The following is a 17,245-nucleotide window of genomic DNA, read 5'->3' on the forward strand; positions in this document are numbered from 1 at the left end:
GGCATTTAAATTTTACTTCAATTATAAGCTGTGATTGTTAATATTATTTCACTACCTAGTTTTCTTGAGGCTGATAAATTTTACTACATGCTTTTTACTATAGATATCTGCTTTTTGAATGGTTTTTCTGAGGTATAAATGCATATTTATTAGTCTTATATGCTGAAAACAGTTTCTAAATGCAACATAATTCAGGCACCATTGATTTACACTGAGAAATTGCAGAAAACTGACTTGGTGAGAAAGTGATCACTCCATTTAACATAAGTGAACAGATACATGAGATAGAGGCAATTGATGTAAAATGGCTGCTTCCAAACTTAATTTAAAAAAAAACAAACAAACCAGGAGTGTATTTTCTGTAATTTAAAAATTTGTTTAATGCTAAATTCCTGGTTATTTGCTGGAAATTGTGGGAGCAGATCTTTATATCTCAGGATTCCTTTTCCTCACAAATCTTTTGAAAACCTTAAATATGACAATTCTTATAGCGCTAATGCAGAATTGTGACATACATATAATTGCAAGGGCAGGATAGTTTTGGAAAATGTTCTTTAACCCTTTGCATTGGGACCAAGATTTCTCAATGCAACATGTTAATAAAAAAATGCCACTGGCACTAATACATAAATGATTATGTATTTAGTTAAGAGAAAAGAGTACTAAGATACAGGAAAGTTAACTTTGCTGTAGGAGTAAATACCGTGAGCTTTAAAAAGGAAGGCCAAAGATTTCAGATAAGAACTCTATTCTGCTGTTACCTTTGTGGCACATAATTTTAGTTTTTTGCTCACATTACAGAACAGAGATGAGTTTGAGGTCTCTTTCAAGTAAATTTATATAATACAGTAAACTCTTTAATATCCAGCATTCATTCATTAGGAACTCTCAGATTACTGGCTTTTTAACCATAAGTAAGTATTGGTTACATTTTCCATAACTATAGTATAGTGAAAGTAAATACAATAAATAAAGCAAATACAAATTTACAGTGTACAATAATATTCTTGTTGGTAAATAAAGTACTGTGCATGCGTTTTGTTTGTTTCTTAATATCTAATCTTGGTTTTCTTTAGTGTCATCCATTGCTAGGGATACCTCTCTAGTATCCAGAATATTTGAATATCCAGCAACCTTTTTCAGAACCAGGGATGCCAAATATGAAAGGGTTTACTGTATCGGCTTTTTAGAACCCTGATCCTTCAATCACTCCTGTGTGGTCTGTGTCCAAGAAGAGTCTGTTTGATTTATGTGTGACTCTACTTAGACATAAGGGTTTATCCAGATCATAAGATTGGAGACTTGGAAGTTAGATGAGCGCAAGGGTGAGGGGAGAGTGCGGGGAAGGGTAGGTATACTTGATACAGACAAAATGGGGCAGGATCAATGAGGGATAAGTGATGACTTCAGTATAATGTTTCAGGATTATCAGATGTCTCAATTTAATTGTGAATCTTGTGTTTTGGCTATTTGGCATTTTACTTAAACCTCCATGTCACAGAGCACTGACTTGCAGGGATCAAACACCAGCCTACCTTGTCTCTTCAGGGGAGTTAGGTAGCAAGTAACATCTCCGTGGAGAGAAGAACAAGACCAGAGAGAAGGTGTTCCCAAGCAAGGGACTGGAGCCCAGAAGAACAAACTAGGTGTGGAACCTCCTAGAGAGCTAGTAGGGACTGTTCCAGCAAACAGCAGTAGAGTTTAAGGAAGGGTATCCAGCTGAATGCATACCAGGTGCCCAAACTCTAAACAGGGAGTTGAGCCTGAGAGTACTCTGAGGCTGATTAACCCAGGGGCCAAGAGTTTTATGGGGCAATAGATGACTGATGGTTTTGTTTGTTTTCACATTATCCTTTTCTGCCCAGGGAGCTTTTTAATATAGAAAGGCTGGCCTGCACTTATTTCTATTCTAGGGCTACGTCTACGCTAGCACACTATGTCGAAGTAGCCTATTTCGAAGTAAGGACATTGAAATAGGCTACTTCGACACGTATCGTCTACACGTCCTCTAGGGCTGGTGCCATCGACGTTCAATGTCGAAGTAGCGAGGGGGAACATCGAAAGGAGCGGCCCTGGAAGGAAATGTGGAGCATCCACACACACAAGTGCTCCCCATCAAAATAAGGGGCCAGCAAAGCCCCAAGATGCTCCCTTAAAGGGCCCTCCCCCACATACTTGCCCTGCACAGCACAAGATCCACAGAGCCGACAACCAGTTGCAGACCCTGTGCATGCAGCGTGGACCCTCAGCTGCAGCAGCAGCAGCCAGAAGCCCTGGGCTAAGGGGCTGCTGCACACGGTGACCATCAAGCCCTGCAGGGGCTGGACAGAGCATCTCTCAACCCCTCAGCTGATGGCCACCATGGAGGACCCCACGATTTGAAAGTAGTGGGTCATGGATCGTCGACACACACCCTACTTAGACATTGAACGTCGAAGTAGGGTGCTATTCCTATCTTCGGATGGGAATAGCGATTTTGACATCTCACCGCCTAATGTAGATTTCAACGTCAAAATAGCACAAGGCTTGTGTAGATGCGACACATGCTATTTCGACGTTGTGCCAGCTACTTCGAAGTAGCTGGCTAGTGTAGGTGCACCCTAGGTGAGGGAAAATGAGACAGTGCTGTGCCTGCCCACAAGAGACTCCAGAAGGATTTTCATGCTCTTATATCCAAGTAAGCAGAACCAAGTGATTAGATGTAGGGCCAGCTAAAAATCAAGATGCCCGGTTTATGGGAAATTGTGTAATTTTGAAATTTGTTATGAACCAGGAATTTTAAAAACATTATTTCAGACACACCAAGACCAGTTGAGGAGCCATCTGACTATGAGTCTAGAAGCCCTGGATTCTCTAGCCTGAGGGCAGGCCACATGACAGGGTTGTTCCAGAGCTACAGACTTTGGGATCCTACCCCAAGAATCCTATGCTCTCTACTTAGCAACAAGGAGCTGAGCCCCAGCTTGAGTCTGCGCTCTCAGTTCTTTGGGTTTTCCTGCCAAGGAACTGGGAGTGTAGAAGACCTGAGAGCCCTACCTCCAATCGAGTCTTCCAGGGCTTTCAGTCTTCCTGTTTCACACTAAGGAGCTCAGAAATTCCAGCACATTGGGGCTTCCCCAGGTCTGTAGCCTCTACATTCTGGAGGTCCCTTACTCTGGAGCAGAGTGCGTGGAAGGTTTGCACAATATGCCATCAGACAAACTGACAGGGTTCTATCAGAACCCTTCCTGAGATTTGGTTAAAGTTTTTCAAACATGGCACATTTTTGTGAAAAGGTTTGGGTTCAATGAAGAGACAGTTCCTTGTTAAACTGCAATTACATGAGAATCCCAGCTTTTATTTGTTTTAAAGTACATTTTTACCCTGTTCCTGTGTCTACACATACCCCTTCCTTTCGAAAGGGGAATGTTAATGAGTGGGTTCGAAATATGCTAATGAGGCGCTGCAGTGAATATGCAGCACCTCATTAGCATAATGGCGGCCACGGCGATTCGAAAGTGCAGCTTTTCGAATCGTGCGCCGCCCATGGAGACGGGACCTTCCGAAAGGACCCCCCACAGTTTCCGAAAACCCTTCTTCCTATCTGGTGATTGGAAGAAGTCCTTTTGAAAACTGGGGGGAGTCCTTTTGGAAGGTCCCATCTCCACGGGTGGCACATGATTCAAAAAGCCACACTTTCCAATCACCGTGGCCGCCATTATGCTAATGAGGCACTGCATATTCATTGCAGCACCTCATTAGCATCTTTCAAACCTGCTCATTAACATGTCCCTTTCGAAAGGAAGGGGCACGTGTAGACCCAGCCTGTGTGATTGCAGATAGATGCTTGAACGTATGACCCAGCACTCTGTACGGATTTAAAAAAAGAAAAATATAAACCCCCAATTTATTATTACATTAAATCTCCCGATTCTGAGGATCCTAACTTACGAATTTTGAATGTTTCAGCTCGACAATTCTGGTCAACCTGAGATTAGAAGGGGAGAGCAAGTACTTGAAGTAAAATGTTTCTGTGAAGAGCTTTACGTTCTGCATTCCTATCTTATGCCATGTGTTTTCTCAGTTTCTCTAACCTAGCCTCCTAGATTTCCCTCAGAACTCCCATCTAATTACATTAATAGTCATAGATCTAGCACAATAATCATTCATACAATTCTAATAGAAAAACAAATATCAAATAATCCTCCCCTTTGTGGTGTTTTCCCTCTTAGTAGTTGTTTTAGCAGAACTAATGAATTGCATCATAACTCCTAATTCCTCCTGGCCACATCTTCACAAGCAGGCTTTTGCCAGAAAAAAACATGGAGCATCTACATAGCAAATGTACTTTGTCAACAGTTTTGTCGACAAAACCTGGCACATCTACTGGCAGTGTTATATACTGTTCAAGTATAACACGTCTTTCAACAGTGTTCTGTCGACAAAACAGCTGTGTAGATATTCAGGGGCCCTTTTGTCAATGGACAGGGCTTCCAGTTCATCGGGCAGCCCTGTTTGCAGTGCTTCCAATCTGCCATTCTGTTGAGAGAGGGCCAGGCAGTCTGGCTGCTCTCTGTCAACAGAGCACGTTGCCCTTTCGATCTGCTTTTATGTGGATATGCAATCTGTTGACAGAGGTTTTGCCAGGAACTCTCTTCCAACAGTATCTTCCTCTTGAAAGAGGCTTCTTGTGTAGCTGTGTCCCTGAGTATGATTATAATTGAGCTTACGATGCAAAGCTACTAAAGAGTTAAAATATTGGGAGAAAATGTCTACATTTTAAATATTTCTCTTTTTTTTATCTGAATTACATACATCTCTTTGGTTTGCATCTGTTCTACGCTTTTGCATCATATCTGATACTGGTCAAGGATCCTTCTTTTCTCCCTTAGTTCTGGTATCCATTTTCTAGGATATGGGGCAGAAAAAGAATGGAGAAAGGAAAAGCAGAAATATATTTTAATAAATAAAATAAGGAAACTGGTTTAAAAAGTAAAGGTCTGACTAGATATAGGTAGGCACAAAGGGACAGGGAGTAAGCAGAGTCTTTGATGCTGTTAACATGTACAAAGTTGTGGCCAGCAGAGTAGAAGCTAGAAAGGATGGAAAGAAGGACTCTGCACCATCTAATGGGCTGTAGCAAGTTATTTCCTCTTTGGAACAAAGAGTGAAGAAGATTAAGAATTGTGATTCTTAATTCTTGTTCCTTCCTTAGGCTTCTCCTGAGACAATATACCTATGTACTGCCCTTTATTCCAGGAGACACTAAAAAATAGTCGAATTCAAGTAATGAAATAAAAAATAATCAGTTTTCAGTCAGATGAGACAAGCCCACATAGCGATCACCCATTTAAACATAGTCATAGTGTTACCTTGAACCTGGGATTCCTTCCTGTCCATGGTAAGCAAAGGTGGGAAGAACCTCAGACTTCTCACTCATTTTCCTTATGAAAATAAAGATGCTCAAACTTAACAAACTTCTGTATCATATATTTTCTCTGGTAGGGGACAGTGCATCAATCAGAACTAAAACTTACTAGAAGATGTAGGCTTACTAAAGATGTAGGCTTCTTTTTGGAAAATTCCAGAGGTCATAGAATCATAAAATACTAAAACTAGGAGGAACCTCTGCAGGTCATCAAGTTCAGTCCCCTGAACTCATGGACTTCACCATCCCTGACTGGTGTTTGTCCAAACAGCTGTTAAAAATCTCCAGTGATGGAGATTTCATAACCTTTCACAGGCAGTTTATTCCAGTGCTTAATCACCTGATAGTTGCAAAGTTTTTACTTATGTCCAAACTAAACATCTCTTGCAAAATTTAAGAACATTGTCATCAGAGATTAAGGATAATATTTTTTCACCCTCTTTCTTTTAGCAACTTTTAGGTCCTGGAAACTGTTATATCCCTTCTGTCTTCAATTTTCCAAGTATACAAACCCAATTATTTTAATCTTCCCTTATTGGTCATGTTTTGTAGATCTTTAATAATTTTGTTACTCTTCTCTGGCCCTTTTCCTGTTGGTCCATTTCCTTCCTGAAATGTGGCACCCAGAACTGGATACAGTCCTCCAGTTGAGACCTAATCACTGCAGGCTACGTCTGCACTAGAGAGTGTTATTGACAAAACTCATGGAGCGTCTACACACAAAATGCATTTTGTCAACAATCTGTTGACAAAACCCAGCACTTCCACCGACAGCATCCTGCCTCTCCAGGATGAGGAATAACACCTTCGTTGACAATTTTTGTGAACAAAAAAGCCATGTAGATGCTTAGGGGGCCCTCTGTCAATAGACAGGGCTTCTGGTTCACCGGGCAGCCCTGTTTGGTGAACTTCTGGTTTGCCATTCTGTTGAGAGAGCAGCTAGGCAGCGTGGCCACTCTCTGTTGACAGAGGAGATTGCTCTTTCAATCCATTTGGCCATGTCTACACTACAGAATTTGATCAACAAAACTCATGGAGCATCCAGAGTATAAGTGCATTCTGTTGAGAACTGTGAACAGAATGCAGGGGTTTTCTGAGGAGAATTAAATCTCTCCCATACAAGTCATAACACTTCTGTCAACAAAAATATAGTGTAGATGCTCCGGGGGGCCCTCTGTTAACAGAGAGGACTTCCAGTTCACCGAGAAGCCCTGTTTTGCAGAACTTTCGGGCAGTCTAGCTGCTCTCAGTCGACAGAGGGCATCAACAGGGAGAGCCTCTATTAGATGTGGATGCATTCTGTCAACAGAGTTTCTGTTGGGAAATATATCCCAACAGTAATTTCTGTTGACAAAACTCTTTAATGTAGACCCAGCCCCTGGGTGTGTTAACAGATCACTGTAGTGTAAACATAACCTGCAGAGCAGAGTAGAATTACTTCTCACCTACATTTGTACTAGAGCATTTTGTAGACAAAACTCATGGAGCATCTACACACAAAATGGCCATGGTTAAACTGACCTGAACCACCAGCAGGAGTGTGCAAATGGCCAGTCTCTAAAATGCAAATGTCCACTCAATTTGCTTATTTGCTGACATCAGACATTGCCTCCAGGACAAAAAAAGCTATGTAAACGTGGTTCTGGCAGCGAAACCCCCCTTTGTCAGCAGGACCACATTTACATGACTTTTTTTGTGCCAGCAGCAGTGTCTGCCGGTGAGTGAATATGCAAATGAGTGGTCATTTGCATTTTTGAGTGTCATTTGCATACTGCTGCTGACAGTTTGGGTCAGCATAACCACAGCCAATGTGTTTTGTTGACAGAAACTGTCAAAAAAAAGCTGTATAGAAGCTCTGGGGCTCTTTTGCTGACAGAACAGATCAAAATATCAATCCACTTTTATGTGTAGAAATGATCTCTTAACAGAAGTTTGATAGGAACGTCTCTTCTCACAGTACCTTCTGCAGACAGATGCTTTTAGTGTAGACATAGCCCTTATGTCTTGTTCACAACCCTCCTGTTAATACATTCCAAAATTAGGCTGGCTTTCTTTTCAACAGTGGTATACTCTTGACTCATTTATCTTGTGGTCCACTATGACCTCTAGCTCACTTTCTGAAGTACTCCTTCCTAGGAAGTCATTTCCAGTTTTGTGTGTATGCAACTGATTGTTGCCAGCCTGCATGAAGTACTTCGCATTTTTCCTTATTAAATTTGATCCTATTTACCTCAGACCATTTCTCCAATTTGTCTGTCTCCTTTTGCATTATAATCCTATCATCCAAAGCATTTTTTAAAAACTACCATCTTCAATTGTTTTTCCTCTTAGACTTGCTTTCCATTGGGATCTTATCTACCAACTTCCTGAGTTTGTTGTGTCTGTGAAGTTGACTATCTTTATCTTGCTGTTCCCCTTCCTACCATTTCTTAGAATCATGAACAATCTCATTTCATGATGACTTTCAGCCAAGCTGCCTTCCACTTTAAAATTGTCAACCAATTCCTCCCTATTGCCAAAATCATATTCAGAACAGCCTCCAACCATTAGCTGTCTTAACTTTCTCAGTTAAAAGACTGTCTCCAGTACATTACAAAAACTTATTGGATAATCTGTGCCCTGCTGTTTCATATTCCCAAGCAATATCTGGATAGGTGAAGTCTGCCATCACCACCAAGTCCTGTACTTCAGATGATTTTATCAGGTGTTTAAAAAAAGCCACATCCACATCTTCTTCCTATAATAGGGGCCTACCATAACATCACCTGTGCTTTTTATCCTTTTCATCCTTATCCAAAGACTCTCCACAAACCTGTGTCTTATTTCCATCTCCGTTCAAGTGTATACATTTTTAATATATAAGGCAATGCCTCCTCCCTTTTATCCCTTCCTGTCTTTCCTGAATAAACTCTACACTTCTGTACCACTATCTCAGTCATGTGTATTATCCCACAAAGTCTCTGTAATGCTGATTATATCACGGCTGTTTATTTACTAATATTGAGTTCTTCCTGCTTATTCCCCATGCTTCTTGTGTTACTATGCAGACATTAGACTACATCTACACTTACCGGGAATGTCAATGGATGCTATGCAATTTTAGGCACGCCAACTGCGTACCTTAAAATCAATTCTGCAGTTGTCGACATCGACCCTTGTCCTCACTGCAGAATGTCAAGGGGAGCGCTCCTCCCACCGACATTCCTTAATCCTTGTGGCTCACGAGGAATTCCGGGGTTGACTGCTGTTCAATCTTCTGCGGCCAGTGTAGACCTACCAAATACTGATTTGATTTCTCCTTCCAGTTGTTTCTTATATCTCCTTTATATCTGTTATTAAATCCCATGTCCCCTTCCTCAGTTTCTGACCTTCTCATAGATCTCAATGTTGTCTCACGCAGCCACAAGAACCTTTTGAAGACTGTTGGGCCTCTGCGTACTTCTGATGTCTAAAAAAATCTACTGTTCTCTTGCAGTGGTTGCAGGGGCTGGTGAATAGTTCTGAACTTAAAACCTAACTTGACAATATAAAGATTATTTTCTATGTAGATAGTACAAACACTTCTATATGGATCAGATTTAAAAGATGTGCTAAAATGAATGAATGACTAGCAGATTTGAACACTTAGCTGTATCAAAATACATAGTTTGCACACACAGCACTTATTCGTAACTATTTCAGAATAGGTGCTGGTAAGACAAGCCGCATCTGCACAACAGTGATCTTTCGAAAGATTTCAGAAGACCTTCTATCGAAAGAGTGCATCCACATACTAAAAAAACAGATCAAAGGAGCAATCCACTCTTCCTGTAGAGAATATCCACACAGCCCCTGCTTTGTTGAAAGGACAAGCCAGGGATCAAAAAAATCCAGCATCGTGGCCGTTTCTACACATGCCACTTTTCTCTGAAAGTGGTATGCTAGTACACAGCCCAAAATATGCTAATGAGGCACAGATGTAAATTCCCGGTGCCTCATTAGCATAAGATCACATGATTTGGAGTCCAGAACACACTCTTCCAGACTCCAAAATAGCATGTAGAAGCGCGGCCCCCGGGGGGTCTTCTAGAAGGAAGTCCTTCTTCCGGAGGCCCCTTCTTCCTGAAAATTTTCAGAGAAAGTGGCATGTGTATAAACAGCCCATGAGGACAGTTATTTCTAAAAATGGGCCCCTGGAGCATCTACACATGTTTTTTTCCAAAATAATTTTTCAGAAAAAGGTGCTCTTCTTCATTTGGGAGAGGAAAAGGGCCTCTGGAAGAAGTGCTACCATCTTTTGAAAGGTATTTGAAACAGCTCATTTTGTGTGTAGACGCTCTGCTTGTTCTTTCAGAAGAGAGCCTGATTTTCTGAAAGGACCTCCTAGTGTAGATGTGGGCACAGGAAATAACTGTTTCAAAATAAGCATTATTCCATGTCATAATGGCACCTGTTTTGAAATAGGCACTGTTCTTCCTGCAATGAGCTTTGCCAATTTCAAAGCAATGAACTCACGATTTCTAATTTATTTCAAAATTGTGTGTGCATAGCGTAAACCACAGCAAAGCTACTTCAAAATAACAGCTGTTATCTCAAAATAACATGGCTGTGTGGCTGTAGTCTAGTAGTGCTTTGATTGGCTGCTGAGGATGCACACAGTTCTCACAAGTCAGTGTTGTATGAAATAAGCATGCACCTCACTTCATGTGGCCTTGCTTTATGTACATGTCACTTTAGCAACACCAGTTGGAGAAAACATGGGTTGGGGCCACCCTTGGCCAAAACTTCGAAATGGCCATGCAAATGGCCATTTCGAAGATTACTAATAAGGCGCTGAATTGAATATTCAGCGCCTCATTAGCATTAGGATGCTTCCAGCTGCGGCACTTCTAAAGTGCCGCTTTCAAAAGTGCGCAGCTTGACGCGGCTACAGGGGGGTCCTTTTTGAAAGGACCCCACTCCTTTCGAAATCCCTTTATTTCCCTCCGCTGAGAGGAATAAGGGGATTTCAAAAGGAGCAGGGTCCTTTTGAAAAGGACCCCCGTGTAGCCACGCCGAGCCTCGTGATTTCAAAAGCAGTGCTTTCGAAGTGCCGCGGCCGGAAACATCCTAATGCTAATGAGAGGCTGAATATTCAATTCAGCGCCTTACTAGTAATCTTCGAAATGGTCATTTGCATGGCCATTTTGAAGTTTTGGCCAAGTGTGGCCACAGCCATGGTGTATATGGACACCAGTGGAATCTGGCAACCCTGTGTGTGGGTAGTAGTAAACAAAATGTCGTGTGGGCCATACATTAGAATCCCAAGGGGGCTGCAAATTACCCACCACTTGTCTAAGGTAAACAAGAAGTAAATATAGCAATAATTATGTAGAATAATGGAATAAAAATAAGATCCCAACTTCCATCCAGTTTGTTTCAAGGCTAATTGTGTACAAGATATTTCTGTGAATGACTGGTAAAGTGGGCAACCTGGCTTTCATGCCTTGTATGCTGCCTAATAACATAGTTGTTGACAGATTTTGAGGAACTTTATTTTTCAATGGATTTTAAAATGGATTCCAATTTTTAGCAATGTGAGCTCATGTACATTCAGAATAAAATATAAGTTAATAAAGAGCAGACTCACCAAAAAGTCAACGAAAAACATCTCTACCTCCTGAAAAGGAATCTTATTCATCCATTAAAGCCACCCACTCAATCAAAAGCATAAATGAATAGATGAACCTTTCATCATTCTCTGAAGGTCAGTAAACTGAGCTTTATCAGAACACTGGGGGGAATAGTTGAATCCAGAGTCAAAGGCCATCCACTGAGAACACCTTTCCTTTCCACCATGCAACTCTAGTGACTGAAAGCAAGAGTGTTTTAGTTGATTTCAATTGTCGAGATGGTACATAAAAGAGCAGTAGTTATGAAAGCCATGACCCAAACCAAGCCAGTCATATAGACCAAATCCTGCCATTCAACTGCATGGAAAAACAAATACCCAGAAATAAATGGGATGCCAGTGCAATGTGCAAAGCATGAGTGCGATAACAGAATATAGCATAAAAATCTCTGCTGAGTTAGTGGGCTTTCTCATTCTGCTCTACATGTGCTTGAGTAGTCTTCAAAAGTAATACATTGAGGTAATTCTATCGGGAGGTAACAAATTCAACAGATAGCTTTTTATATTGATAGTTTGTATCTTAGGAGAACGGTCCCAACTTCCTAACTCAGGTGCAGATGAGGATGGTAGAGGGTGAAGTGCCCATATTTTGCAGTCTTTCCCTGTGACCCAACAATTGTGATGTATATTTCTTCACTTTCTTCCACTACATAAGAGTGAAGGACAATAGCTGACAACATTCTCTCTTATTTTTCATTTTACAGGCCAAACACAGACACTATAGTCACACAGTTCTGATCACAAATGTTTAAATGCAAAATATAAGAGATTGTGGTTTTTATCCCAGGTTCTATTCCTACTATGCCCTGCTATAGCTCACAGCTTGGGAGACAGGCAAGGGTAGCTTTAAGTCCCCTTTAAAACTGTCCAAGAATGTGGTTAGTAAGGGTTCAAGGCAGTCCTAGTCATATATTAGAAGAAACCTCAAGCATTTTGTAAATTATGTTGATGCACCCAAGAGACTGATGAAGCAGAGGCATACATGTACCCCTTTTCCCTAGTCAGGCCCACCAGTTTCAATTTCTTGTGGGAGAGAGGATAGCAAAGGAACTGCCACAATGACACTGCATTTTTTGTAATGTGACTCTTCAAGAGATCAGTTGTGTTGCTTTTGGGGCTGATTCACTGAGGGGCTAGAGCAACTTAAACAGTCACTGGTGTCTAGCCTGTTGTTGCTCGTTAGCTTGGTTATTCATTCAAAGAATCATTTTTGTCCATTCAAACTACATTTTAAACTAGATTAATTTTGGTAATTAAACAGGGGTATTTAATAAGTGTGTGAAATTATTGACATTTGCCATCACCGATTAAATTTTGTGGGTCAGATTCTGCCCTATATTTAAGCCTGTTGCAATCCCATTGATTTAAGTTTCATTCCATCACTTTGATTTGATTTTTGTTTAAAAGATTATTAATGCTTGACTCCTTAGTATAATTGCATATATTTTCCTATTTCCATTACATTGCTGGTTAAGCAATAGTTCTGAAGCGCTGAGTGAACTTTGGATCCATTCTACATGTCAAGAAATTGAGTCTACAGGCAGTGAATATCTCCTTTAAAACTTACTTTAATAGTTGTTATTGAAACGGGAGTTATCAGTTGGTCTTTGTAGTTTGCCCTCTTTGATCCTTGAACAAGTGTTTTAAGAAGAAACATAAAATTACTAAATGTTTTTTTAATTGACTGTAGCACAAGAGAAAAGCAGCTAAATTAATTTGGTGTTGATAGAGGAAAAATGAAATTTTTACTACAAGTCGATTGTGTTGGAAAAACAGCATCACCTTTATTGTTGGCATTAATCCATTAATAACACTGAGCTCATTATATGAAGTGTTTACTTCGTTGTATTAGTGGGGCTCTCTTTCATTTTATAGCTGGCTTAAGTCCTGCTGAGATTCAGCAGTTATGGAAAGAAGTGACTGGAGTTCACAGTATGGAAGACAATGGCATTAAACATGGAGGGCTAGACCTCTCTACTAACAATTCCTCCTCTACTACCTCCTCCACCACTTCCAAAGCATCACCACCAATAACACATCATTCCATAGTGAATGGACAGTCTTCAGTTCTAAATGCACGGCGAGACAGGTAATTTTGATGAGATGCCTACTGTGCTTATCATCTGACATAAAACTTTGTTTTTGTTACACTTATCATGCAATTAAAAAGACAATATTATTTCTCATCATGATCAGTATTTGAAATTACAAGTGTCTTCACTACAAAATCAGAAAAAACACAGAACATACAAGGTTGATTAAATAACTGTAATGTTTCCAGTGTGTTTGATCGCATAGTATGACTTTCATGTAATGTCTTCAATTTTGATATGCGATTTTGATTTGAGTACCCTAATCATGTGACTTCAATTTTGCACCTACATTGAACTAATAGGTAGGGAGGATGGGTCCTACTTCAGCCTTGATCCATGTACCAAGGTCCCCCTTTTTAAATCCTGTTTTCGAAGGGGATGAGTCAATAACCAGCCTGCCCCTTTTTGCATCTGTTTTCATCTCTCCGCCCCCCCAGCCATAAAGCACTGTTCCCTTTGCTCAGCCAGCCAAACACACACCCCACTTCAGCATTCAGGATGGTCACACTCAGAATCAGAAGTCACACTGATGTCTACAGTATTAAATTGGTCTAATCACAGAGGCTACAATTATACTACAGCGATCCGTTGACAGAAGTCACTGTCAGAAGAGATTTCCTGACAAAACGTCTGTCGACAGACTATGGCCACACACACAAAAGCCAGTAGGACGAGCACTCCACTCTGTAGACAGAGCAGCTGGACTGCCCGGCTGCTCTCTTGCCCGGCTGCTCTCTTGTCAAAACAGGCACCCAGAGGCACAGCAGACAGTGCTTCCCATTGTCCTGGATGCCCCGTCTTTTGAGAGAAGGCCCCCTAGAGTATCCACACAACTTTCTTGTCAACAGAATCTGCTGTCAGTCTTAAATATTTTTTCAGAATTGATCAATTCTGAGTGTATTTTTTATTTATAGGTAAAATGTTATGCTGAGGTCACATGGCAGAATTAACATATGATATTATACAGTCATCTTATTTTTTCATCTTTTATTAACAGTCATCTTTAGCTCTATTTCTTCTCTAATTGGAACATCATCTAGCCTTGGCAGTTGAACTATTCAATAGAACGATTAAATTTTTCTGACTGCTCTGAGCTGAATTGACCTGTTTTGACCTGTTTGTCACTGATTGTAACCTGACAGGCGCTAGCAGCCTCCGACGATTATGGCTTTTGAGATGAATCTGATGCTGTATTCTTTTGCTACAGCTCGTCGCATGAGGAGTCTGGGGCCTCTCATACTCTCTATGGCCATGGAGTTTGCAAATGGCCTGGCTGTGAAAGCATTTGTGAAGACTTTGGACAGTTTTTAAAGTAGGTTGCTTTTTATTCTTTGGCTAAAGAGGTTGTTTAAGACAAAGAAGTGATAAAGATAGCTAGTAAACGTCTACTGTCAAGCGTATTAAAATTCATCTGTACTGTATGAGCAACTGGATAATCACGGCCATCTTCACACCCAAATCGTTGTCCTTTCTTTCATGTAGAACATTTTTGCAGGCCTCTCAAAGCACAGTGTTTAATTGTATTATTATACCTTGACTGAAACGGAGCCTTGGAAAATTTGAAGAGATGCTTTTGATTGTATGTTTGATAGCAAAAGTATGTAAAAATAAATTGTAAATTCTGGTAATTTGAGTAAACCCTTGTAGGTACATATGATGCATGCATCTGTGTGCAAAAGAAGGATTTATGTGTGTAAAATATATAATAATGCACGCAACTTTTAATGTATGAGGTATGGCCATTTAACCTTTGGTAGCTTTAACCTTGCCTTTTCTCTGACATGTGCACAAGGTGCATACAACTAAAAACACTTGAAGGCGTGGATTTACATCTTTCAATGTTGATCATTTGTAAGTGGTATAGTTCAGTTTTAGTTGTTAGATTACTAAATAACTGCCTAGGCCTAAGTGTTTGGAAAATAGATTACGTAGCTCTGTAACAGCTTAAAAGTACAAAAGGGTTTTGTGGGTATTTTTTCCCCAATTTATTGGCAATTCTGTATTCCATTGGATTTGCCACAGAAATGCCAACCCACTGCATGTATTATGTTTGCAGCATGGACTGGATTTGGTCAGAATAACCATATTGTTTTTGCCATGCAACCGATCTTAATAGAAAGCTACAGATAGGTTATATAGATGAGTAACTTCATGGGCTAAGACTCTTACGTTGTCATGGTGCAGCTAACAGGGTGAATGAACTGTTTCATGCTTCATCAACAATTAAGTTAATTAGCTCATTTGAAATTGCACTGCTTTGTTGCCAGGATGTTGGCAGAAACATCAAAAAGATGTGTACAAATGGTAGACTACAGGGTATATAGCAAAAGCACCTTAACAACAAGGCAAAAGAACTCAGTATCATAATAACTTTATAGCAGAATTACAGTGATGATTTTTGCAATGTAGTTTAACTCCTTCCTCCATTCTTCTTACAGTGTTGCAGTTTCAGGAAAATAACTGATATTAACGTTTTTGTATTTTCTCTCACTCTTGGTGAATGACTATGAATACTTTACAGTGTAATTTCAAAAGCATTTTGTGCTATTATATAAAAATGATTTTGCTATATACCATATCTGTTTGTAGATTAAAGAAGTTACTCATCGTGAAGGATTTTTTTGAAACTACTGCTAGTGATTCCACAAGAAAAATAACTTTGCAGTGTACATATTTGTTGTTAACCATTATTGATACTAAAATGTTTAGGCAACTTAACTCAAGCCTTTACTTCTCCAGAAAAAACAGTAATTTTTTAATAAATAATTCCATCCTTCTAGGCTATAGTGATGTTAATTCTTGGCCATCTCTTTCACAATCCTTCCGTTATGTCTCTTGCTGTAATCCACAGTCACTAAAACCATCTTGATTAACACAGTGTAGTGCAAAGTTTACAGTAGCTTCTGGAAGATATGGAAAAGACTCATAACTTCCTGACCAGTCTTTTGTAGAGCCAGAGTTTAAATCAGCTCCATCGTTTCATCCCATACTCCATGCGAAAGACATTAGAGAATGATGTATTATTTTTTCCATGAAATTATAACTTTTGCTCTTCTAAAGCAAATAAAAAGTCATAGTTTATGAATAGATGCAGTTGTTGTGAAATTGAGATATTGAAACATTTTACATTAGTATAAATGTGAATCAATATGCAACCTGCCATTAGCTCCCTTAGTGCATTTTCATGTTCACACTAATGCAAAATCTCCATTATAATTAAAAAACATTTTATTTCAATTAAATATCAACTTTTAGTCCAAAGATTGACCATTTTTCCAACCTATTTACTTTATAGGGGGCGACAGGCCAAATGGCTATAGTTATCAAGGCCTTGCTCTTAGTGTAATCTTTGTTACAATGTTGTAGGTCCTCTGACTTGAAATACTATGATACCTGTGTTAATAGACTTAATGCAAGTTTACTGTACTAAAATGAAATATTAATAGCGCACATTATCCTGGCCAGTAGTGTGTATTATAGCAAGTTTGAAGAGCTGCTGATTTATGAAGTGAACTCTTAACTTCTTTGGCTCCAAACATAGTTCACCAAGAAGCTTGTGAGTTTTTAAAAAAAAAAAAAAAAAAAAGAAAAGAAAAGGGAAAGAAAGCAGCTGTGCGGCGGCATCTGAGAAAGAGGATTAAGACAGAAAACACAGTGGCGTTGCTTCACTTTTGTAATAATGGAAAGGATTCGGGGTGAAGTGAAGAATAACTTACAGTAAATGACTGATAGTGATAAAAGTTTTTCACACCATTTTTATTAGCCAATATTCAGTGTTTTCATTTTAAAAATAGTTCAAGATAATTATCTTTTTTTGTTGTTGTTGAATGTGTCAGATGCTCACTTGGCATGCATCAGAACACATTAATAATATCTGTAACATGCTATACATATTGGAAAATATCATATCGTTCATTTCATATCCTTCTAGCTCCCAACACCAAACCATAGTTTATTTTGCTGGAATAAATTTTCGGTCCTGATGAAATGATAATACATAACAATTGTTCATATGCACACCATCAGTTCTACTGACTTTTCTGCAAAAACAACTTTTAGCTCAAAATGGAAAGGACAGATGAGAAAAGATTGTTA

At 39.6% G+C, this 17,245-nt stretch overlaps 1 protein-coding gene across 1 annotated transcript in view; it reads left to right on the top strand.

Moving 5' to 3' along the window:
- The window catches only part of FOXP2 (forkhead box P2), a 659,870-nt gene that overhangs the window by 593,791 nt on the left and 48,834 nt on the right, over positions 1-17,245 (top strand). Inside the window, exons 10-11 of the mRNA XM_074984096.1 lie at positions 12,933-13,146; positions 14,358-14,462. Coding sequence (XP_074840197.1) covers positions 12,933-13,146; positions 14,358-14,462 — 319 coding nt within the window. The remainder of the gene's footprint in view (positions 1-12,932; positions 13,147-14,357; positions 14,463-17,245) is intronic.

This window comes from Carettochelys insculpta, chromosome 1 (genome assembly GCF_033958435.1).
Source record: "Carettochelys insculpta isolate YL-2023 chromosome 1, ASM3395843v1, whole genome shotgun sequence".
In the NCBI taxonomy this organism is placed as follows: Eukaryota; Metazoa; Chordata; order Testudines; family Carettochelyidae; genus Carettochelys; species Carettochelys insculpta.